General features: G+C 42.2%; 3 protein-coding genes across 8 annotated transcripts in view; 2 read left to right on the top strand and 1 right to left on the bottom strand.

Moving 5' to 3' along the window:
- igf2bp2a (insulin-like growth factor 2 mRNA binding protein 2a) overlaps positions 1-10,018 on the top strand; it is a 46,123-nt gene extending 36,105 nt beyond the window's left edge. For 4 of the 5 annotated variants that reach the window (XM_035651382.2, XM_035651387.2, XM_035651386.2 and 1 more), the window contains 7 exons: positions 635-772; positions 1,264-1,332; positions 2,056-2,178; positions 2,668-2,742; positions 2,901-3,032; positions 3,865-3,978; positions 5,010-10,018. In XM_035651382.2, the coding sequence (XP_035507275.1) occupies positions 635-772; positions 1,264-1,332; positions 2,056-2,178; positions 2,668-2,742; positions 2,901-3,032; positions 3,865-3,978; positions 5,010-5,108 (750 nt within the window). In that variant the 3' untranslated portion in view covers positions 5,109-10,018. The remainder of the gene's footprint in view (positions 1-634; positions 773-1,263; positions 1,333-2,055; positions 2,179-2,667; positions 2,743-2,900; positions 3,033-3,864; positions 3,979-5,009) is intronic. The other variant, XM_035651383.2, reaches the window with a different exon arrangement.
- Positions 10,019-10,164: 146 nt separating this feature from the next.
- Positions 10,165-14,884, bottom strand: tmem41aa (transmembrane protein 41aa). The gene is made up of 5 exons (XM_035651388.2): positions 14,626-14,884; positions 13,817-13,967; positions 13,142-13,303; positions 12,498-12,636; positions 10,165-11,258 (listed from the first exon to the last, which is right to left on the bottom strand). The coding sequence occupies exons 1-5, from the start codon at positions 14,793-14,795 to the stop codon at positions 11,038-11,040; spliced, it is 843 nt and encodes a 280-aa protein (XP_035507281.1). The 5' UTR covers positions 14,796-14,884; the 3' UTR covers positions 10,165-11,037.
- A 1,102-nt stretch (positions 14,885-15,986) lies between these two features.
- On the top strand, positions 15,987-24,388 carry ehhadh (enoyl-CoA, hydratase/3-hydroxyacyl CoA dehydrogenase). Of its 2 annotated transcripts, none has more exons than XM_035603812.2 (7): positions 15,987-16,181; positions 17,379-17,482; positions 17,867-18,036; positions 18,354-18,465; positions 19,065-19,169; positions 21,835-22,176; positions 22,504-24,388. In XM_035603812.2, exons 1-7 carry the CDS (start codon positions 16,108-16,110, stop codon positions 23,754-23,756), a joined length of 2,160 nt encoding a protein of 719 aa, XP_035459705.2. In that variant the 5' UTR covers positions 15,987-16,107; the 3' UTR covers positions 23,757-24,388. The 2 variants fall into 2 exon arrangements, with proteins under 2 accessions (XP_035459705.2, XP_047193171.1); XM_047337215.1 differs by having other exon boundaries at positions 16,045-16,181; positions 17,384-17,482.
- The last annotated feature ends 666 nt before the right edge of the window (positions 24,389-25,054 follow it).

Here is a 25,054-nt window from a genome sequence, read left to right on the forward strand (position 1 = left end):
ACAAAAGGAGACCATGTGTCTTGTCACGGCCATGGAACCAGAATAGCTGATTGGACTTTGAGGAAAGAGTATTTTTTTGCCGTGCCGTTACAACAGCAACCTGTCCAGAGGAAACCCTGTGCCTCCAAAACATGCCAACAAACAAACAAAAACACTTTTCAACATGGTGACTGTACATTTTTCAGATCGTCCAGCTGTTTTTTTCTAAATGCTTTATTTAACTTGAGAAGTTTCTAAAACCTTGAAGAAACACTTTTATGTGAAAAAATTTCAAAATCACAACATTTGGAGGAACAGCAACATTTCAATGTGATGGAGTTGGTAGTAGAGGGACAGTTTACACAACATAAGCTGCAACTAGCTCTTTCACTATCAGCTGATCTGCCATTTCAATTCTCATCACATGAAGTGTAACTTTTTTATCCCAAAAACCATGGAACATGTCTTAACATGGATTCTAGGGACACAAAATCCTCCTACAAACTTTAAACTGATCTGCCTCTCTAGGAAAAAAAAAAGGGTATAAAACAACAAGGACAAGAAAAAAAAGACATGATTCTTAATTAAATCCAAATGTCTTCCAATCTTCTTCTTTGTTACTAATGGCTAAAATCCGCCTCCGCCTTCCGCTCAGCAACAGGCCAACCTGATTCCAGGCTTGAACCTGAACGCTCTGGGCATCTTCTCCTCTGGTCTGCCGGTGCTGCCCCCTGCTGCTGGACCACGTGGTGCAGTGCCCGCTGTGGCACCAGCAGGATACAACCCATTCTTAGTGAGTATGCCCTTTTTTTTCCTCCCGCACACAACCATAAAAGGTGGAGTCAGAAAAAAAAATTCCCCGCAGGGGATCGGTTTTGACTTGGTAAAGCAATTTGTTTTCAACACAGTAATAAGTAAACCAGATTTTTTTTTTAAATAATACTGTGTTGACTCAGGTCTTCCTGCATGATGCTGTACACAGTTTGATACAACCAGAATTCCCCCATCTTCTCCAGAGATGAGTCAGTTTGTCTGAAAAACAAAGTCTCCTCTCATCGCCCCGATGAGCGCGCGCCAAAGTGGAGTGAGACAGTGTGCGAGAATGTATTTGCATCCCACATAGTCAGGAACGTAACCGTGTGATTCACTGTGAGTTTATGTCCTGAAATTCACCCCAGTGGGAGCCAGAGTTGTGTCTTCCTGCATGTGTCTTCTGAAGTGTGTGTGTGTGTGTGTGTGTGTGTGTGTGCCCTCTGATCAGTCTGCTTGTCACTTCACTTTCAGAGTCACTCTTCACATCTCAGTGGCCTGTACGGGGTTCCTCCAGCAAGTGCCATCCCCCACCAGCACTCAGTATGTTCCCTGAAATCTGCACTGCATTTAATGTTGCCTCGGTGATCAGAGATTTTCCACCTCATTTCATGTTTTTTTTGCAACTAGGTAATTATTCTATCTGTAGAAGCTTTATAGAAGCTTTGGAAAAGAAAAAAAGTCTCATTGTGCATGTGTTTTTTCCCCCACAAATCCACCCACTTCCTAGAAACATGCTGCAGAAAATACACAAAAATATATAAGACTAATAGAGAAAGGGAGAGAGACATAAATAACGGACTATTACAACCTCGCAGTCAGCGTCTGGCATTCCTGCGCACCATCCCCCAGTCACCAGAACACCACAAAAATTTCTGGAAGGGGACTTTTCAGCCCAGAGTTGTGGCTCGTAAAAAATTCACTTCATCGCCCTCAAGTACATGAGTGTTACCATGCTAAGGAAAACAAAAACATGGGGCAACCATCTGCACTAATAGGAAATATTCCATTCATCCACCGGTCAGAGTGGTTGTGTTTATCCACAGTGAAAACCCTCACACAGAGAGCGCTCCTCGCATGTGGAGTCATCATGTCCGGCTGCTCTCCAAGTGTCTGACAAGCTGAATCAAAATGTTTGTAACTATTTTAAGTAGTTTTGAATGGGGGGTTTTCTCCCTCTACAACCACTAGGAGGAGAGTTTGTAAAATTGTGGAAAAAATATATATATTTTCAGGGTGTTCTTTGTTTGTTTGTTTGTTTTCCAGCAACAGGCGACAGAACAGGAGGTTGCCTACCTCTTTATTCCAACTCAGGCAGTCGGGGCGCTGATCGGCAAGAAGGGCCAGCACATCAAACAACTTGCCCACTTCGCCGGAGCTTCCATCAAGGTGGGTCCGGCAGCGGCAGCGGAGCGCTGACTCCAGTGACAAAGGGTCGAGGCATCTCTTATCGACACGTGTTAGTGGTGTCGTCGAACAGGTTAAACATGCGTCGCGTATTTTTCAGAGCTTGATTCACATCAAGCGTTAAGGGGTTGTTAAGTTGGAAGCGAGTGCCGCCTGAGTCAGCAGCACTTCACGAACCGCAGCTCAGGATGTGAGTTATTTATGGTCAAAGACAAAGAGGGGAGGAGATGACTAGTGTGATGAGCAATTCAGAAAGCCCCTGAAGCCTCGTTCTGGAGAGGTGAGACAGCTGGTCAATGAGTCCTCATAACTTAATCACAGGCAGACCCTTTTATTTATTTATTTATTTATTTATTTATTTATGAGGAGTTTCCCTGTTTCTCAGATGACTGATTGGTTTGCGTTGAATAACCACAGAGCAAGAGCACCAACCTTTGGCCTATTTTCTCCCCTGATTTGTGTCCATGTCAGATTGCCCCAGCTGAGAGCCCAGACGTCACAGAGAGGATGGTAATCATTACTGGTACTCCAGAGGCTCAGTTTAAGGTAAAAAACAAACAACAACTATGATTGTGTGCAGGAAAATGTATGTAAAAAATGCAAATAAATAAATCGCTAATTTGTCCTGTGCAGTATCACAGTGAACAGCAGTGTCCCCATCTCCCCCAGTCTCTCCTCTCCTCATACCCTCCTCTGTTTTCCAGGCCCAAGGTCGGATATTTGGGAAGCTGAAAGAGGAGAACTTCTTCTCGGCGAAGGAGGAGGTCAAACTGGAGACGCACATCAAGGTTCCCTCAACTGCGGCCGGCAGGGTCATCGGTAAAGGAGGCAAGACGGTGAGCTGAAGCTTGATTTGAACAAATTTATTGACTTATGGTCAAGGTAGGGAAGACAGCTTTTGCATTTAAGTACTTTACTTTAACTTTCTAAATGATATACTGCATTTAGTGTTTATTTTTTCATTTTTAATAAATTTTTACTTTTGGGATCTTCGTTAATATCAGATATCTCTGGCTGAATATAATGTTTTCCGGTGGTCCCTCCGTCCCATTCTTTGGAGCGCCTTGAAGAAAATTCTTTAATTTGGCAAACTTTCACTTGGACTCAATGATGAATGAATTAGCTTCTAGTGGTCAAAGGTCAAGGTCATTGTGACCTCACAAAACATGTATTTGACCATCACTCTCGCCTTTTTACGACATTTCACACAGAGTCTAATAGGATAAAATGATAAAGTGATGACATTTGAGTAAATATCCGCGTAACTGTGACATCATAATGTTCTTTAAAAACACTTTATCTCTATGAATAAAACTTGACTTTATTTAACACCATAACTCAGGAACAGATGGGGACATTGTGGCAATATTTCCTGCAAATTTACTGCCCGCTAGAAGCAAACAACTGCAAGGCAGTCATTTTTTTTTAATGTCTGTTCCCATCTAGAAGACTGCAGTTTGAAAAAGAAACTATCAACAGACTCTTCGCTTAAAAGTAACTCAGCAACTTTTTATTGAAATGACCCGCTGATTTTATTTATATAAGGATGAGTGGATTTTTCATAACTTGATATCTTGTCTCTCTCAGTGACTGATTTCAGTGAGTTTTGTACAGCACACAAGGCTCTAGGTGACATTCATAATGACACGATGACCTCTGGTGTTTCAGGTAAACGAGCTACAAAGCCTTACGAGTGCAGATGTCATCGTACCTCGGGACCAAACTCCAGACGAGAACGATGAGGTCTTTGTGAAAATCTGTGGGCATTTCTATGCCAGCCAGGTACAAAAAAAGTATTTTTCAGTTGTGTGGGCTGATTAGTTTGGATGTGTCAAATAATGAGGAGGACAATGTGCGGATACACAACAGGCTATAGGATAATGACAATTATTTTTTGACAATCGCAACTCAAGAGCAGTTCACAAAGAGTACAACCGTATCCCGGGTCTTCATCAGCAGATGGGGTTTGCTCAGTTGTCTTGGAGATGGATCTATGCGTGAAATCATGATTTTCAGATCTGTCTCCGTGGCAACAGGTCACACTTTCTCTAGCTGATAACCACTCTTGTTATCGTTTGGTTGAAAGTTCCAGAAGCTGTACCTAAGTAGAGTTGGTTTGGAGTGTTTTGCACAAACTACTATTTCCAAGAACAAGAATGATGCCAACAGTCATTTTGTGAGCACAAATCCTATTGATCTTACACTTACACTTTAGAAAACCTTGGATAAGATGGATTAGATTTAAAAATTAAACATCTTTGTGGACTAATGACCATATTTTTTAATTTTGTGCTCTGTTCACATTAAACATTAAAAGCATAAACTACTACATTAAGAGAAAAAAACGTAAAACATGAATAATAAATCTTTCATAGAAACTTTAAAGTTTTCTATATATAAGCAGCAGTCTATTTTGTTTAGCTCTTTTCAAACATGAACTGCAGGAAATGTCTGAAAAATTGGGTTTGGCTTTTTTCCGGAGTTTGCCGTTCACAAATGAAGAACAGAGCAGGAAAAGTTCGGGAAAATGTCCGGAGCAACATTTGTGGACAGTGGTGTTCTCACATATAGCCCCTCCGGAAAAGTTCAGGAAAATGTCTGGACTTTAGTTTCACTACATTTTGCATATAGGGTTCAGTGAAATATATTTATACATGCGATTGAATTAAATTAGTCTTTTTTTTTAACCTGTCACATTTGTAACATTGTGGTGGGCCTTCCCTTTACTTTGTCCCTTATTTTTATATGTCCACCCTGTCATGTGTCCTCTCCTCGGCTAACTCCTCGTCCTGCGTATGATGTCTTTGCAACAGAATGCACAGAGGAGGATCCGGGAGATCATACAGCAGGTCAAACAACAGGAACAGAAACACCAGCAGGGCGGCGCTGTGTCACCGCACCACTCCAAGTGACCAGCGGCGTGGCTTCCGTGGGCACCAGCCAATGAATGTAGCCCTCCCAAACAGACAGAGACCTATCCAGACAAAGGCCAAGGCCAAGGGGGACATGCAGGGCAGACCAGCAGCACCGGGATCAAAACCAAAGAACTTTACTATGGGGGAAACAAGTGAGAGCCAAAGGCTGAGGGCATTGTGTGCACTGCCAGCCCTGTGAGAGCAGATAGAGTGGGAGAAACCGTACTGAGATAATACAATTTTAAAAAAAGACCAAAAAAAAACCCCAACAAAAAATTCTACAAGAAAGATGGATATGGTAGAGAATTGGATTTTACTTTTATCTACACAGTCAAAAAGGTAAACAGGAAATAATAGTATGTCGCCCTGCATAACGTTATCTCTTTAGTTGGACTAACAAATGGATAAAGTAACTGTATTAACACAAGCATATACAAGACATTGTGATTGATGTTTTGGGTTAGAATGAGAGCGAGTGACAATGGACCTTCTCTTTGAGATATTCAGATTTGCAAGATTTAATATACTTAGCAGTATTAATACGGAGTAGAAAAGCATATTGATACACACACCGAGTATGCACTGTTATTTTTCTGCTAAAATGACAGTGCAGCTTGGTGCAGTTTTTTTTAAAATGTTGTGCTTGTTCCAGAGATGGATTGGGCTGCGACAGCCACAAAAAAAAAGAAACGGTTTCCCTTGTTTGTTTCACGCTTAAGTCCACTGAAATCGAAAAAAAAAGAAAAGAGAAAACCCCTATAAGTAAATATGGTGAATAGTTCTGAGTCTTTGTAACAAGCCTGTGTGTGTGCCAACGCAAAAGATAACGTCCCTTTGAAATGTCTCTTCCCATTCATATATGATGCTTACACATATTTCTCTTCATTTCTTTCCTTTCTGCTCATTTTCTGCTTCACGTTCTCATCACTCTCTCTCATCTGGCATCATGTTTATTTGATAGGATGAAAATATTTGTTGTCAAGGTACACCTTTTTTTTTCTTTTCCCCCCCCATAAGCCTTTTTTGATAACATTGAACTGACTGCCACTTTTGCGCAACAGAGGTTAAATGCCACCATGGGTTTTGTTTCTTTAACCAGTAAACTGGTATCACTCTCCCATTCTGTACAGCAGTAGACTGTATCTACATTCATGCCGGTTGTCCTGATATATATAGATATTATTTTAAAAAATCAGACAGATGTCTCCTCCTCGACTATCAGAACAAAAATTGACGTCTTTTATTTAAAAAACAAAACAAGTGCGCCGCTGCTTGTTAACAGGCAACCGGTCGTTTTGAATGTCCACTGCCACACGCTCGACCTTTTGAGGACGTCACAGAATGTGAGCGGAGGGACCAGAAAGGGGGATGCGGGGTTAAGGGAGGCGGGTGGGGTGGGAGAGTGCAGACTTGTGGTTTGTGGCAGTGAGGAAAAGTTTGAGGTTTTAGCGGGTGGGGGTGGTGGGTGCTGGTGCTGGTGGTGGGCGGGGCTTATAGGGAGGCACTGTATGACCTGTGGTACACACACAACCGCAAACGTGACCGCAGCCGCGTTTGGCTTTAACTCTCTCTTGTCAGGGAGCTTTCTAAAAATGGCGTGACCGCTGTGAATGTACAATATGCAGCCTTTTTAGAAAAAAAACCGTCGGCCCTGCCGTGTTCAGCAGGCCAGGGCCAGAGGCACAGACACGCAGATTGTCATTCTCACACTCTCGCTCTTTTTCTTTTCCCTTTCAATTCCTTATTGTGGTTTTTATTTTGGGGCGAGCTGGCCGGCTGCTCTGTGAGCACGCTGGACGCGCAGGTCCTGGTGTCCCTTTGTGCTTAACGTTGGAGACCATGGAAGCTTGTTGCCTTATTTTGTCACCTGTCAGACCTTTACCCATCAGCTTCATCTTCCAGACGCAAGGTTATTGCCAATACGCACAGCTTCCTCCATGTGTGTGTGTGTGTGTGTGTGTATGTATGTGTGTGTGTGTGTGTGTTTGTGTGTATATATATAAAAAGAGAGAGTAATATTTATGAATCTATTTTTTTCCTATTTTGTGATGAGAGCTATTGATAAGAAACAAAAAGAAAACAAAGTCCTTTTCTTTTTTTCCTCAGTGGGACACTGCCATATTATTTTGAAGGGAAGCGTTTATTTTCTTGAAACTAGACTATGAATAATAATATAAATAAAAACCTGAAAAATAGGAGAACAGTAAAGTGAACGACCGTGCTAACTTTGGTCAGGATGTGAACAGTGCGCATGTCAGTATTGTGATCTACCTCAGGCTTCAGGGTACCTCAGTCCAATATTTCATTTCCCCTTTTTCCACATTTTGTATGCCTTGTTAACCTTGTTGATCATTTTGAGCGTTTTAAATTTTCTTTTTTAATGAAAAAAAAAAAATAGATCAAGAGAAAACATCTACAGTGATCTCTAAGCTTTTCAGGTCCAGCTGACAAGTGAAACTTTGTAAACCGTAGTCAACTCTGTTGGACTGTCTTTGCCTGGACGCCAAACAACCTCTTAATGATTCACGTCAAAGGATTTCCAAGTTGATTTTTTTTTTCTAGCTAGAAAGGAATGAAGTGCAGGATCTAAGGGGTACACACCTGCCCGAAGTGGTTCTGAATGTGGATGTTGTGTACTGATTTCACCGTCAAAAAAAGAACAAAAAAAGAGATAGAAATCGGTTGATATAAAAACAAACAGACACTAACCAACTGTACCTCCTGTTTTTCCCAACTGTACCTCCAGGTTTTTTGAGACTTAAAAAAAGAAAAAGAAAAACAACAACAAAACAATGAAGTTTATTCACTTGTAAGCAAAAAAAAAGGAATTTTATAATCACCCAACCCAATCTTACCAGCTCTATTTGATAACAGCATACTCTGGGGTTGATTTGAAGAGAACACGAAGCTGCAAAAATACACTGACAGGACTTTTGAACATGGTGTAAAATCCTAGTCTTCTGTGTAGAATGTAGAACAACTCTAGTCGTGGAAATGTCACTGTGTATGACAAGATAACTGTATATCTGTAAACATGTACAATAGAGTCACACATAAATGCATCGTATTCTGTCTCTCTGTAACACGTACCAGTCTGCACCTGCATTGTGAGAGATGGTGGGAGAAGTTTAGAGCGTCACAGCTTCCCTCAAAACTGACCTCTAGATGGGTTTTCTCCTCAATCTACCAATATTATTTTAGTTCCTTTTTTTTTGTGCTGTACATTTCAGAATTACCTCTCAGAATCCAAGGCTGACTTTTTAGTTACTAAAACCGATGTAGGGCAAAAGAATTAAAAATAAATGAATGATATACAGTAGTGAAAGTTTAGTGTTTGTCTTTGGAGTTCTATTAACTGTTGAGAGCAGATTTTTACTTTTAGAGGGCAGACTTTTGTCATCAGATGAGGTGGATCTTTTCTTTTCTTTTCGTCCCAGTGAACACAGTCTAGCAGTGCTAAAATAAAACATAAAGGTCTATCAAACTCACACAATGCCTGAGGCGGTTCCAGCAAGCCTCCCCACAGCCGGTACAGTACCTCATACTGATGACGACAGCTCACCAGACCTGATTTCAATTACCCCGACCTTACCCACGCGAATGCAGTACGGTGCTTCTACTCGAGCAGTGGTAGGGCATGTCAAGGAGGAAATGGCTTTTCACAGTAGCACTGGAAAACTAGTTTGTCAGTCATGGCTTGTTTGACTGTCAGGAGTAGTTTTGTTTTTCATTCAGAGCAGTTTTGAAGGTGCGGCTCTTTCTTTGCATCTTGGAGGACTGTGCGGACCTCTGTCTCTCTTGTGTTTTGGGCTCTTTCCCTCTCGCTGGGTTTTCGCCGTGGTGCTGTGAGCGGAGCATCCTGGTTGTGGAGACATCCGCGAGGCGACCGCAATCTGAGGCGAGACTTGTCAAGATAGTAGTAAACTTTTTCTTCTTTTTTTTTTAACATACAAGGATAGTTGTTTCTAGGTTTTGTGGGGTGTTTGCTAGGCATTAATATTCAGTACCAGAAAACCACAATTACACACATCACTGAGGATGTACAGTGTTGTTAGTCATATCACACGGTGGTTGGATAGTATAGGCTTTATTTTGTTTTCTGTTGATCTGGTTTTCTCGTCATTTACACTGATTTAAAAATGCATTTTGTCTGGGGGCAGTAGATGGGATTCTTTGCTTTTAATATTCATTCCTGTTTGATCACTACCAATAATGCTAGCTGTTAAAATGTGGATGAGATATGTCCTAGCTCTGGTTTTCAACATATTTGGGAATCAGAGTGGCGAAAAAAATAAAATACAATAAAATTAAATATTCACATAGATATGACTTTTTGACAAGCGGGAAGGTTGACAGAGTATCCAGGTCTGAAAAAAAAAAGGTTGATTAAACATGTTCTGCCTTTGGGACTGAACAGCAAAGAGGGCATTTAACAACCATCCATAAAACTATGGATTAGCTGAGGAAGGATTTAGTGAAAGTCTGGTCGGATGGATGCAGAACCAGAGCAGTGTTTTTTCTGTCCCATCTTCTTGTTCAATGAGAAAACAGCAAGCATTGCATGAGACTGTTGTAGGCGATCCAGTTTGTATTACACTTCATATAGCACTAGACTTTCAGTAGTGGTTTTACATGGATCCATTTCTTAACTGCATTTCACCATTTGGGAGATTCCTTTCGTTTCCTCAGTAGGTCAAAACCCTCGAGTCCTACAATTCCCACGGGCCAAAAGGTCCCACACACCTCAAGGTAATTGGTGACTGTGCGCTGGACAGACATATGATCTTATTTGATACATCTTGTGGATCCATGCCTTTCTGGTAACAGCCAAGCTGTTGTTTTGAGTTGTGAGTGAACTGTATTGCTGAGCAACCTGGATCTGAGCAATAAAGAATATTTGAAAGAAAGTTTTGCTTTTCTTGTTTTTTATTATTTCAAAGCTTTTTGGAAACAAGGGTGCCACATCATTTGTGATTCGCCGCACCATAAACGTCACAGATAAACTGTGAATTATATTATATTTCAAAATAATTCACATCCTGGCGAAACAAAATTGCCGGCGCAAACATTTTAATTCTTTACCCGCATGAAGAAAGAGTTTTGCAATAACACTTTATGCAGCACAGATGCTGCAGGACAAGGATTATGATCAAAAGACACATGCACACATGAGGCAGCAGAAATTAAGGCTCGATTTAACAGAGGCCTCACGCTGCATGAATTAACTGCACAATCACTTTGAATAAAGGTTGACCAATTAACATCAAGACACATTTAATCAGGACTGAACATTTAGTGGCAAAAAAGTGTAATTTAATTCCATGGGTTGCTCAAAATGTATAAAGTGCAACTTCAAATTGTATAGTCTAAAGTCTGCGGCAATACAATCAGTGTTTCAGTTACAAATAAAAATAATTTACACAAACCCCAAAAAACAATCATCTAAATCATCCAACCACTACAAACATGGATTGGCCTTGAAAATTGTCAAATAGTTTTCCACATGTCCATGAAGGAGGTAGAAGTTTGAGTCTATAAATGCATAACAGGCACTTTGAACACTCGCAGTTTCCATTGGAACCGCACTCACATTGTATTAAGAGAAAAATGACCTTGAAATCCCTCCATCTCTCCATATGATTACTATACATTCATACAAATATATATACACATCATATTCATCATACGTCTCCAGCAGTTGTGGTACAGAAACACCAACATTTGGTAACACTGCTTCAAATCCTACTATGAGAGTCTCGTCATCGTTTTAAAAGCTGCGATCCCTTTTCCGTGCCCAGGTGTCTCTGAAGAAAGAGTAGTGCCCACACGCACACACACGTGTGCACAAAGTGCCAGGTTTCGTCTTTAGTTACATTCACTCTTTGAGAGCAGAGTGCATCACAAACACCTAAGGAGCGAACTTAACTCACTGGACCTTTTTATCTGTGATGAGTCCATTCTGTGACTGGACGTCCAGTTTGAGACGCGTCTGACTGTAGCGGCGGATGAGAGCGCCGGGCAGCAGTGCTACGACAGCGATGGCCAGCAACTGCAGCAACCGCTCCCAGGAGAACAAGTCATCCAGTGACGACACCTCAGACAGCATGGCACCTGTCTGGACACAGATGAAGTTGTACGGCAGGAGACCTGTGAAAGAGGACCCCCCCCAAAAAAGAAAAACTGCAGTGAGACATGAGATGAAACTTTATTTTTTAGAAATACTTTTGTATTCTCATTTGAACAGATGCCCTTTCTGCCTGATGGTTTTATGAACACTGACAAAAATATAGATTGAAAAAAAGTCCTTCTGATCTTGAGGAATTTTTACAAACACTGCTGCAAAAGAAAGTTTATATTTGGTTGTATTTGCATTTATCAGCTATAAAAAGAGGTCTGACTGACAATCGGCTCTTTGATACGCATTTCAAAGCAAAAGTTAACAACTTTCAAAGCTCCAGAGTCCACACAATCTTTGTCCAAACAGCAGGTGTTGTGTTTTTAAAAACAGAGCACCTGCTAAAATAATTAGTATGACAACGCGTTAAAAAAATACCAAACATAGACAAATAAACAGATGACGATTATATTGGTGTATACTTAAGAACGTGGCATATATTTGCCCCAGCTTGGAAAGTTAATAAAAAGGTTTTAAATAGATAAAAACAAAGATGATGTGCAGTGGAAACGCAGCCAGGTAAAGCGAGCATATGTTTGCTTGAAATGCCCATACAGCAGCGGTGTCTCTTAAACGTTAACGCACGCCATAAAGTATATAGATAATAAAAGGGAATTACACATTAAGTAATTAGTAATTGGCATGCAATCTATAATGATAAAACTTTATATAGTGGCCTTTTCAGATTTGATTTAGTAACTTCAAATGATTTTTCTTTTACTTTGTCTGGGAAATGTGAAGCATGGAAGGATATCTAAAGTAGTTTTCAGACATGAACTCTGGAAAATTGGGTCCAGAAAATTTCGAGAATTTGAGTTTTCTGTTCACATATGAAGATCATAGCGGCAGATTATCTGGGTCAGGCACGTTCCCAACAGCAGGAATATTCAGGGAAGGGTCTGCGATTGGGTAGCGCACCCAACCGCTCACCGTGAATCGTCTGGAGCTTTTCCTGCTGTTTTCTCACATGGGCTCACTCAGACATTTTCCATAAATTTAACAGGGCAGGCAGGAAAATATCCAGAAAATGTCTTGAGCAACATTTGTGATCTCACATACAGCCCCTCCGAAAAAATCTCCCGACTTCAGTGCATGTCTGAGAGCAGCTTTATTCTGGTTTATGAATACATGATGAGCAGTATGAGTGTGTCATCATTTTGTGACAGCTCTATTGTAACAACACATCGGTAAGGTGATACATGTGCGCTTACCAATGAAGACTGAGCCGAGGAAGAAGGTGATGGGGATGTTTACAATCGGAGCAGACATGTTCAGAAACCAGTTGGGTGTCATGGGAAAGAATCTCAGAAAGAGCAGAAAGAAGAACAGACAGTCCTTGTTGTCCTCAACCTGGCAGAGACATTGATTGGTTAAGAATCTATGAAGAGACAGTAGATGCATGTTTCTGTTTTGTCGTTGCTCTTTTGGGATGTTAATGTGTCACATTATTTCTGATACTGTAATAACAAACAAAAAAATCCTACATCCATGACGTTATATCTTTTCTTGGACCGACGACGAGGTGGAACTGTTACTGACAGGTAGTTGAGTCGTAGTTGAATCGGTAGTCGAGTCATGACTGATAACAACCAATCAGGAAGTAGATGTGGGTGACGGTCAGTTACCAAACGTCTGTTTCTGCCTATGTATAAAACATAGGCTTCCCCTGAAGTTTTTAAACTAAAATGTTTCCAAACTCCTCCTGATTAGGAGCTTGAAAACTAGTAGTGAGGACGGCAAGTGTAAACTTGGCAACACTGACGCGTTTTGAAATTTAAACGTAGTAATGTGGATGCAGCCTGAATTTCATCACATGTGCCTTGAATTAGTTGTTTACATAGAATCACATACTTACCTTCCTCTGTAGCACGGAGACTTTATCAGGGAAGAAGTTCACAATGTAGCGTTTTCCAAAGGCATGTGACAGGAGGTAGCACATGGTGGAGCCCACAGTGGTGAGCACACAGGCCAGCAGCAGGCCTTCATATGGTCCAAATATAGCTCCGGCAAGAATGTTCTGCACAAAGACAAGTGGAGATCGTAGACATCATCACACGTCATCAGTACATGTATTACGATGAGCTCTGACACACTTAGTGTCATGTGTCATAATAGTGGGTCGAAGTGTAAGACACTGGGTGAGAGCCACTTTAATCTGCATGCGGTTTGTGGTTTCAACCTTTTTTTCTGTGCTGCACACTCAGCAGTGCAGTAACTACAGCGAGCAGTCGACAGTCCAGTATGGCTGACACACAAAAACAGATCTGACATCCCTTTGTTGTTTGCACTAGATGAGTATTTTTATCCTCTTCAAGTTGTCTGATTTAAAAAAGAAACCAAGGCCACACTCAACATGCAGTCCTGAAAGTACGCCTTTCATGCTAGCCTAACTTTCTTTTCTTTTTTTACTACCAAACAAGGCAGTTTACAGCCAATTCCAATCAGAGATATCCAACATATTCAATGTTCTTGTAATCCTGAATCAGTACGAAGAAGAGATTTTTTTTTTTTTTTTTTTTTTAAATCTTACCAGGAACGAGGATCCAGGAATGGCAAAAGACTGCTTGTACAGATATGCACTACAAAAGAGCAGCAGGACATATCCAGTGTGCTCCGTCTTGTAAAACTGCAGGAGCTCGGCCAGTTCCCTCAGCTCCTCCAGGTCTGAGGGGAACTTCAACCTGCGGCAACATCAACACTACAGTTAGTCGTCAGTCGATCAGCCACTCACCCAGGTACAGAAAGGGTCGGGGGAACATGGACAGAAGACGTCATTGTCATCATATATTTATTCATTATAAAATAGATTAGCTGACAAATACAAAAATCCTGTACTCCTGTAAATAGTCAGTATTTTTTTAATTACATTATTAAAGCATGGTCATAATTGGAGTTTAGAAGTATTTTCTGATGATAAGAATTTGCTGAGTTTATCTATTTTATCATTGTAACTAGTGTTTCTGGCAATGTGTGTGTGTGTGTGTGTGTGTGTGAGAGAGAGAGAGAGTGTATCCTACAGTATACATTACCCTCTTCCTCACTCTCTCTCTCTCTCACACACACACACACACACACACTCTCACTGATTCACTCACTAACTCTCACACTCTCACTCACACACACACACACACACACTCACTGATTCACTCACTAACTCTCACACACACACGCACACACACACTCACTAACTCTCACACACACACACACACACACTTGAGAGAAGGGGAGAAAGGGTGGAAAGGGTGGGATAGGACATGCTAATGTTAGCAAGCAAGTGACGCAACGTTATTTTAGCAGATATATTTTTCACAGACAGTTCATGTTCCTGCCAGCTGTCACCTGCTGTCTTCCCCGGCGCTGCTTCCGGGGGACTCGTCTGTGTCCACACGCTCCCTCCGGGCAGGGGGCGGAGGACGTCGTCGGGGTCCCGCGGGCAGGTACAGGGACAGGGAGTACAGGTACACGCTGGCAGCGGCCACCACGGCGATGAGTCCGACGAGGGAGCGCATTTTATCCACTTTGTTATCCGGCAAACAAACTGCTGCCAGCCTCGGCTCCGGGTCAACAGCGCGAGCGACGGAAAGAGACAACCGCAGCGCTGACGTCACTTCCTCTTGAAGTTGCTGTAATATTTGAGTTCAAAGATAAAACATCATCGATCGGGTTTTCCATGCCACATATAGACGGATTATTTTTTTCTACATCATGTGTATTTTTTTTTTTTACAGCATTAGAACAGAAGAAGGGGAAACAGACAGCATTGAGTTTTATTATCGGCTACAGGCCAGGTGGGGCGCTAATGTGTCTAATGCTGCGTCTAATGTACGCGACCTTTGGTCCTTTGGGTGAAACATCATGATTGACAGCTGAGACAGATTGATTGGTCAAGCGTGTATTGGTGGGACCTCGATACTGTGGCTCGACAACACAATCACTACTGTGCAGGCTCCAGATGACATCAGAAAAGCTCATTAACTTAATTTTTGTACACTGGGGGGAAATGGAGACATGTCATCCATCTTTATCTTCGGCCCATAGAGGAAGCAATGGAGTATTAGATAACGCTTCTAATGTGTTCATTAAATCAACCCATTCATATTTCATTTGCACTTTCTTTGTTGTAAATGAGAACGTATCTTGAGAACTGGATGATCTGAGCAGTGGCTTGTTCTGCTCTACAGTGGGATGAGGGTGAGGATGAGGATGAGGTCTGCTTCCGCCTCCAGCGTGTGTTCTTCATGACACCTGGAGTTTGCAATGTGAGTTGTACTTTATGTAAAAAACATCATCCATACCCCTTAACAATGGCAGTCCCCCAATTCACGCTTTAAATATTTAATAATACATAATAATAGTAGTAGGTGCGTTCGAGATGGACTTCGTCCGTGGATGTTTCATCATAGACATAATCATCCTATTTTATTTTGTTTTTAAATATTTAGATAAATATCACAGATAGTGCTGATATATTGTTTGTGCATAAACATTTTTTTTTATTTCAGCGTTGTATTACTTGATAAACACTGCTGATTTAAAACATCCATTTAGTTGTATCAAAGAATGACAGGGGGGAACCCTGTAACCGCACTGATCCACACTCCAATCCAGCAGGTGGCGATATTGCACCTTAACGCTGTTGCCAACAGCCAATACACGAAAATAGAGGAAGAAGAAGAAAAAAAGGGTAAAAAACGAAGAAGAAGACTGCAAGTAAGCCTTTACAATGTGGGCGTCAACCTGCCTGCAGGGTTGACAGATGTTACAAAGTTCGTCTTGCACAACAGATAAAAGTTCGTCTCCACACAGCGTTGGATCGACAACATGGCCCAATATTCTCGCGTGTCAGGCTCCGTTGGATTGATTACTCTCCAAAATCCACCCGTGAACGCTCTCAGGTGAGCTGAGGTCGCAAAGCGTCGATATTAGTGCAAGATCCACGATGTTGATCTTAAAACATTGATCCATGTGGGAGGAGGACAATACTTAAGCTCCATATGGGGGGTTAAGTATTGTTTTAATGAGTAAAGACTCTTGTTAGATGAATCAGTATTGGAATGTGGCTTCTTACATTTACTCAAGTGTTGGCTGTTGTGCTACAGACATAACAACATAACGAGTAGTCGATATGAGCTTGGTTTGTATTGACCTGACACCATTTAATGCAGCTTGATTACATGGACACGTCAGTCATAATAATGATAAAGTATCAGAATATTCTGAATGACAGATGTCAGATTGCTGCATAGCTAGTACTTTAACATTGTATACATTAAGAATATTTTGCTGATACTATTTGTGTACTTTTTTCTTCACAACTAAGTACACAAATATTATATATTATGCTTTTTCAGTTTCTCCCCTTTCCTCTAGTGTGTTACGTAAAGGGAGCTCCTCTCCCCCAGAGAAAACACTGCTCCTGAAGCTCCTGAAACACTGATAGTCCATGTGCACTAACAGCCATATCAGAAATACACTGACCTCCGATCAGAGTTATCTTCCCAAGTCAACGCCTTTTTCGAAACAAACATTTACAGACATACTAGTAAATGTGTATGAAGCACAGTATAAAGTGCTTCAGACAACCCCTAATATTTGCTATCTCTCTTTGACTCAGTTTCTAAAATAACGGCAAAGCAAAAGCTATTATAACCTTAAACCAAATTATGGTAATAATAACATAAATTGCACCATGTTGGTGTTAACATCTCCCTTGTACAATCTTTTTACTTAATTTGATATGTCTGTGATGTTTGTCATAATCACAAAATGTCAATATTCTGTTTTCATCATAATGACATGAAATTTAATGTGTTTTTCTATCTAATATGTGTGTGTTAACTTTAACAAAAACAGAGATACTTGCGTACCAATGGCGATGGGCAATATTTGCATAATACACGCCTATAACACGGCCGTAACAAAGCCAGCGTGGGGGTCGGGCCACATTTCCAATACGCGCCGGAAGCAATTAACCAACCACACCAGAGTGGGACAGTTGGCCAATCGGAGCACACTGAGGTTTTTCCGGGGGGGGCCTTAAAGAATATTTTACGAACCCTGTATCATGTAAAAACATGTCTTATTTTATACAGTGCAGCAGTGAGGCAGGGCATTGTTGACACGGTGAAGAGAGCACTCGGTGACCCAGAGGTGAAGGCGGTGGTTATCCGTGGACAGAATGGAGTATTCTGTGGGGGTATGAATGTTTATTGCTTCTTCAAGATTTCCTGTAACTTCAAAATGGTACCACAACTCTGTCATTTTTATTGTTGGTTTCCATTGAAAACTAATTTGCAGGCCCTTGGTCATAGGATTGAAAAAAAAAAAGTTTTTTAAAAGGTAACACTCCATGACATTCAGGTTGCAAACAATGAGTTTGACATTCCACATTTTGATATCTTTCCTTCACGGATTTTCATAATGCACCATAGAGTCTGTCTGGTCCTCAACAAGGGAACATGAAGGACAACTGAAGTTCGCAAACATTTAATGAGAAATAAATGCTATACCAGTTAGATTGGTTACCAAAATTAAAATTTCAAAACATCAGATAACTCAATGAGGTTGATTTGCATCACAGGAGCCGACATCAAAGAGTTTGGGACGAACATGTCTGGGCCTCATCTCGTACCGATGATCCACGCCATCGAGGCTGCGAACAAACCGGTGGTGGCAGCCATAGAGGGGATCGCTTTGGGCGGAGGCCTTGAGCTGGCACTTGGCTGTCATTATCGAGTCGCACACTCCAAAGTAAATTCACACGTCACATCTCTCCCCCTGCTCTCACTGTCTCTCTAATGTCAGTGTTGATGTTACTGAATTGCTTGGTAAAACCAGTCCATTTTTGTTTGACCGGGTCAAAAAACAACGAAAATGTTATTATTACTAAATATCCAGTATTCTTTGAGAGTTAAGAAAGTCAGTGATATTCTTGAAATGATCTAATTGTGTGATGTAAAAAAATATATTTTTTGAACATGCTAGAGACAGCTGTTTCTGTGAACGTCATGCAGACCAACTGTCCAGTACCCCTCAGTTTATCCTCCTTTGTTCCTGTGTCCTTTCAGGCCAGACTGGGGCTTCCAGAGGTGACCCTGGGTCTGCTGCCAGCTGCAGGGGGAACCCAGCGCCTGCCAAGGCTCATCGGGGTCCCAGCTGCCTTAGACCTCATCACCAAAGGTAGCTTAGAAAGGTTAACCTTGAATAACCTTTGTAGTTATTGTTGCGAGTGTGGACAGTTATTTTTCAGCTCTTAACCAGGTATAGGTTAGCATCAGTCAACATGAAGAAACTACCATACACATGCTGTTTGTCCGTCAGGGTTCTGTTTGTCCATCCACGTTTTTTTTTAAATTGTGGTTCCAAAAATGCTCCTGCATATTATTGTAATGGTAGTCAGTTAACAACATTGCCTCGACTGTAGCAGCTGTGGATCAGCTACTCTGATGACCAGCAGATGTCAGCATGGGTTCACTTTTCCCATCATCCCGGCCAGTGGAACCTTTTGTGTCATTATCTGGAATCTGAAAAACAGATCATTGTAGTCAAACTGTAATTATTCATATTTTTCTTTTTCTTTTCTTTTTCTAAAACTATTTTTTGTGGCATTTTGCCTTTATTTGATTAAGGCCAGAATGAAACAAGGGAATGTTGCAGTGATAAGGTGTATGTCTTAAGCACAAGGGCACCATGATTCGCTTATGTTATTGCTCATCTAATAATTTGTAATGTCACATGTCACCCTTGTCAACCCTTGATGTATTTCACGTCTCCCACAGGTCGCCATATCACTGCCGCCGAGGCACTGCAACTTGGAGTCGTGGATCAGGTGACCGGTCACGGCACTGTGGATGCAGCTGTAAAGTTTGCCCTGAGTGTTGCAGGTGAGACCGAAAAAAAACAAAACCCTAGCGCCAAAAAAGGAACCACTGGTATAAAATCTGCTCGCTCTTCACTGGTTTAAAGATTTACTCAGTAGAAGGAACAGAAACTCCTCCAGTTATTTTGGGCGAGTCAGACATGAAGAAGCGTCGACATGTAGGTTGTGGAAGTCAAAGGAAGCAGAAAACGTGGCAGGCAGATCCTCAAACACAGAAGTCATAAATGTTTCATGGCACTGTCAGATGTGCTCTGATGTCTTCACCGCTTTTGCTCTATTATTCAGAAGGACGAAAAAGGGACAAACTTTCCTAGAATATTAATAACACGCTCTCACCAGCCATTTTGGGGGATGAGGATTGCCATGCGCTCTTGAATCAGACTCATTTACTCACTGGATATACTCAGTGGATTGGTTAAAGTGTGCCACATCCCTGCAGTTTACAGGGAGTGACTTCTCAGTCGGTGTAAAGGATAACCCACTCAGATCTTCTACATGGTGTTGTTTTTGACAGATTGATGAATAAATGAGAAATAAAACTCCATTTACGTAAATTTTATTGTATTATGTAATTTTTATTGTATAATGCTTTTTTGGAAATATGCTTATTTGCTTCTTTGCTTACAGTTAGGTGCGGAGCATGACGCCAGCCTGTTTTCAGTCTTTAGGCTAACCTAAGCTAACATTTGTCTTATTATTCAGACGTGACAGTGGTATCCAACTTCTCATCAGTAGTATCAGCAAGAAAACGATAATTGTGATATTTAAGAATATTCAACCACTCTCTTCTTTTCTGTCTTCTTATTTGGTCTTGTGAACCAGTACACAAACCTCCCACTCTGGTGTGTGGTTTTATGTGTTCACATTGTGTGAGTAGATGAGGGGAGGATGTAGTGTATTTTGTTCATCTTCGCCTCAGCAGGCCTTGTTTGTACAACAGTCTTTGATTCTGATTGAAATGAAGATGAGACGCTGTTGGCAATGACAACTCATTTCCATGGCATTAAAGTTAATATGAAACATGTAAGTTTGTGCCTTTAGCGAACGATCTCACTCCATTTTGTGCAAAAAAATCTACAGCAAGTCTCTTGGAATGATTGTTAAAAAAAAAAAACACATTCTACTTTCAAAAGATGATTGTAGTCTTATGCTTTTTTAGAAAAGCTTTCTTCCACACAACACTGCCAAGATGACTTTGAGTGGGTGAGAAAGTGAGCGTTGTGAGTAAAGCTGAGGCTTAGACTGAGTGAGACAGAAAAGCCAGCAGCACATGAGACGGGAGATTTGGGGAGTTGGAGCTCAAATCTGTGAAGATCTTTGACAGGATACGCCAGTCTAGAGATGATTCGCAGGCGCGTTGAAATGGGAAATATTTTAATTTACTAACAATGTGTAAGTGTTAGCACAGAATATATTTAGTCTGTTACATCCATAAATGAAAACAGAAGACTCCACAGTGCTGTGAAGTTGGAACATTGATATATATATATATATATATATATTTGTGCAAAAAGCAAAATTGAGAAAATGTGGGTTCGCGCATGCGCACGCACACGTACCACACATGCACAGATTCAAAGTCTTGCTGGTTACAAGATTAACTTTTTTACCCTGGCAGTCGTAACATCTGCCTGCTACATCTGTCAGAACAACCAGGCATCCCGCTCGCTGCACAACAAATCCACAGCTCAACCATTTACAGATTAACCGCTGCAATAATGCCTCCTAAAATACATTGGATTCACATTGCACCGCCACGCAGCATCTCATTGACATTTCACTGTGGCCAGTTTACATTTAACTTGCCTGAAATGACCTTCACCTTTAAGTCTTCTTCTCCGACACATCGATACAGACAATTGCGTTTGACAAAACTGTTTGCGATCGGGAAAAAGTGGGCAAAAATAAATCAGATGCAGCTGCTGTCTCTTTAAGCTTTGCCACGGTGACCCAGTTTCTGGCCCAGACCTACAGCGGAGTGTAATTCAGTGGAGCTGTGAAGGACTCTGACTACTGTCTCATGTAATCACGTCAGATGGCATAGGAATGAGAATTAAGATGCTTTTAACAAGGTTTCAGCGGAGTGGCCTTCTTCTTCATTCTGATTGTTCCCGTGCTTAAATGGCTGCAGACAGGAAGTCTTGTGTTTAAAGTTTCCAGGCTCTAAGATTAAATCTTCTTGTGTGATTTCACCTGGAAAATTGCTCCGGTATTGTACCATTGCTCACAGGATAGAGAATCGGAGGAATTCAATTTCTTCCCCCTATGCTTTCAGAATTGGAAATTTACCGCCTATTTTGCCCAAAGCCAAAATGTTGCTTTTCATTTTGTTCCAGGTCGGTCCTATTCAAGGTGAATTGAAACTGGCAGAGCTGAGTTTTCCTCTGATTATCTTCGAGAAAGTCTTTTAAATCACTCTCCTCTTGGAAGCTACTGGGGTAACTAGTGATTGAGTGGATGAGTGCCTGAAAACAGTAATTATCGCTAGACTGAGTGCTGGCTGACAAATGGGAAAAAAGCACAACCAATAGAAAACCTTGCAGACATTTTACAATTTGAAAATAAAATAATGTTGCTTCTAACTTCAAAATGGAAGCACAGGTCGCGGAACTACAAATAAATAAGTAATTGCGCTGGAATTTCTTTTCTTCCATGTCTCTGTATTTCAGGAAAACCGCTGGATGCCCGTCGTATAAGCACCTATCCATGTCCACGCACGTCTGATTTGGATGCCCTCTTTGAGGGGGTGATGCAGAAGGTTCGACAAAGTGCCCGTGGAGCCATAGCACCAATTGCGTGTGTCCAGGCGGTGCGGGCAGCTGCCACCCTGCCCTACCTCCAGGGAATGGAGAGGGAGAAAGAGCTGATGGCCACTCTCTTCACCTCAGGCCAGGCCCGAGCGCTGCAGTACGGTTTCTTTGCTCAGAGAGCCGTCGGCAGGTGGAGCACGCCCAGTGGAGCCCGCTGGGACACAAGCAAGCCTAGGCCTGTACATATAGCAGCTGTCATTGGTAAGAGCTCTGGGCTTTTAAGTTCTAGTTGCCTGATGTATTTCAACAAACACACGCACATTGACTCATCAAGCTATCCGTGTGGCATCTCCAAATTCATGTTGGATACTATGCCCTCATTTACAGTTCAGCTGAGTTTAAAATGATGAACTCTCCCTTTCCTTCAGGGAGGTTTGGATGTATGACAATCTGGATATATGGAGCTCAGCAGCTTGTGCATTAAAGTTGCAAGCTTTGGAAAAACTTAATGCTTCCAGGCCATAACTATTTAAAATCTAGCATTGTTAATTTTTTCTGTAGTCACCATGTGATGTTCTGTCCTCTAAGGTCTTGGCACCATGGGGAGAGGCATAGCAGTGGCCCTGGCTCAGGCAGGTTTGTCCGTGGTCGCTGTGGAGACCCAGGAGAAGCAGTTGATGGAGGCAAAGCAGGCGGTGTCAGGCATGTTGGAGCGAGGGGCTAAGAGACGTGGCGTGGCCCCCGCACTTGATAAGGTCAGTTACAGCCACGATATCAAGGCTGTAGCGGACGCTGACCTGGTCATCGAGGCTGTGTTCGAGGACATGGCTCTGAAGAGGACGGTCTTCCGGCAGCTGTCTGCTGTTTGTAAACCAGGCACTGTCCTGTGCACCAACACTTCTGGGCTCGACGTGGAACACCTGGCCTCTCAAACCCGAAACCCGCAGCTGGTGGTGGGGATGCACTTCTTTGCTCCAGCGCATGTCATGAAGCTGCTGGAGGTGGTGTATGGACCACAGTCCTCTCCTCAAGCAGTGGTCACTGCCATGCAACTAGGAAAGAAGATGGGCAAAGTAAGCGTGGCTGTTGGAAACTGCCGGGGCTTTGTGGGGAACCGGATGCTGAAGCCATATCTTGAGCAAGCTTTCTTCCTGTTAGAAGAGGGAGCCACACCTGAATTGGTGGATCGTGCACTGGAGGAGTTTGGGTTTCCAATGGGCGTGTTCAAAATGTCTGACCTGTCTGGGCTCGACGTGGGCTGGAGGGTCAGGAAAGCTGATGGGCTGGCAGAACCTGTTGGGGCATCAGGGCAGCCAGCTCGAATACGACAAGGCCAACGCTACAGCCCCCTGGGAGATCTGCTCTGTGAGCAGGGACGGTTTGGTCAGAAAACAGGCCGGGGTTGGTACCAATACGACAAATCCGGTGGTCAGGTAGCCAGCTCCGACCCTTGGCTTCACAGCTTTCTGGAGGGGTACCGAGCCATGCACGGCCTGGTGGCACGCCGCATAGACCTCCAGGAGGTGCTGGAGCGCTGCCTCTATGCCCTGATCAACGAGGGCTTCCGCGTCCTGGAGGATGGAATAGTCGCAGGACCCGAAGACATAGATATCATCTATGTGTTTGGCTACGGCTGGCCCAGGCACCGCGGAGGCCCCATGTTCTACGCCAGCATGGTGGGGCTGGAGAGGGTCTTGGAGAGGCTGGAGCAGCACCACAAGGCTCACCCCGATGTACCTCACCTGCAGCCCTGCAGCCTCCTGAGGAGGCTGGTGTCCAGTGGCAGCCCACCTGTCCACCGGTGGAGGGAAGTCCTCAAGAAACTCAACAGCCAGCTTTAAATGTCATGCACCTCAGCTTTAATATAAGACTGCTTTATATCATGTTTTTCAACGTAATCATGATGCTGGTTGATTTCTGATATATTACAGTTATGGGTGATTTTTGTGATTTATAATCTTAATCTTATCTCTGACTGGCCTGTGGCCTCGTGAGCCTACACTGATTTGCCATGTTTTTAGAGTCAGCTATACACGGTTCCTTTTACAGTCCTGTCTTTGTGAAATTTATCGAGATTTTGTATTGTTGTTTCAAATATTTTGTCTTGTGTATTAAACAGCTTTATTATCTGTGATAACAGAGCAGAATGAAAACTCCTCTCTGAGTCAACAGAATTTAACATGTTACAATTGGATGTAATTGGGGGGTGGTCAATTTGAATTAATTACATTATACATGTTCCTAATAAACTAGTGTATAGTAGGATTTGAAAAAAAATCCACTGAGATATGTGAATACCTTGTGTAACTTCGATCTGCAATGACTGATTTCTATGAAGATCGCATTTAGAATTAAGGTGATGATTTGACAGATTGTCCTATACTAGGTTGGTTATTTATCAGTCATCTACAATAAATGTGTACCATGTGTACAAAATATGCATTTGATTGCCTCAATAAAGAAATGACACATACTCATGTGTTAGTTTTGTGTGAAGCCAGTGCACTGTGTACAATATTAATGTGAGAAATTGAAAAACTGCTACAGATTTCTATTCCTTAGAAGTCATTTTCATCAGTGAAACATTCATTTCTGGAGGAGAGAAGTGGAAAAGCTCTTGCTGTGTGTGTGTTCTGCTGACTCAACTGCTGCGGTGACAGAGGAGAAGAGCCGAGACACACGACTCTCAGATGCTTTTATATAAATCAATGGCTCGTTCTTGTGTAAATCTCACGCCAGCAGTGAGCAGATGTGAGAGCTGCCCCCTAGCGGCTGAAGTCTGCACAGGCGGAGAGAGAGAGAGAGAGAGAGAGAGCAGCTGGATTAGACTGTAATTTAATCGTGTGATTTATGTTTGCCTGCAACTACCATACACATCACTTATTAAACCTCGCATTGTGTGACTGGAAAGTTGAGTTAATGCATTAACGTGGCTCTAATATTTTAGATCCACGTAATTTAATCCGTAAATCTAGCCCGTGAGATAATATGTCAGTCGGTGGATGTGTTCACTTTTCATCTAGATCCTGGTGTTTTGAAGTTGTCTTCTAAGAGGGACTGGTTAAAGACTGTGTGTGTGTGTGTGTGTGTGTGGAGTGCGCAGAGCAGCTGGCTGTGTGTTGCTTGTCTCCTCCCGTCG

Source organism: Scophthalmus maximus, chromosome 14, assembly GCF_022379125.1.
Source record: "Scophthalmus maximus strain ysfricsl-2021 chromosome 14, ASM2237912v1, whole genome shotgun sequence".
In the NCBI taxonomy this organism is placed as follows: domain Eukaryota; kingdom Metazoa; phylum Chordata; class Actinopteri; order Pleuronectiformes; family Scophthalmidae; genus Scophthalmus; species Scophthalmus maximus.

Excerpts from the sequence above, each read along its gene's own strand:
- ehhadh (XM_035603812.2), top strand. The coding sequence starts at position 16,108 with ATGGCCCAATATTCTCGCGTGTCAGGCTCCGTTGGATTGATTACTCTC. Across the intron at positions 16,182-17,378 it reads CCACCCGTGAACGCTCTCAG|TGCAGCAGTGAGGCAGGGCA; the intron begins GTGAGCTGAGGT and ends TATTTTATACAG. Across the intron at positions 18,466-19,064 it reads CTTAGACCTCATCACCAAAG|GTCGCCATATCACTGCCGCC; the intron begins GTAGCTTAGAAA and ends CGTCTCCCACAG.
- tmem41aa (XM_035651388.2), bottom strand. The coding sequence starts at position 14,795 with ATGCGCTCCCTCGTCGGACTCATCGCCGTGGTGGCCGCTGCCAGCGTG. Across the intron at positions 12,637-13,141 it reads TCTCCGTGCTACAGAGGAAG|GTTGAGGACAACAAGGACTG; the intron begins GTAAGTATGTGA and ends TGTCTCTGCCAG. Across the intron at positions 11,259-12,497 it reads CCTCGGCTCAGTCTTCATTG|GTCTCCTGCCGTACAACTTC; the intron begins GTAAGCGCACAT and ends CCTCTTTCACAG.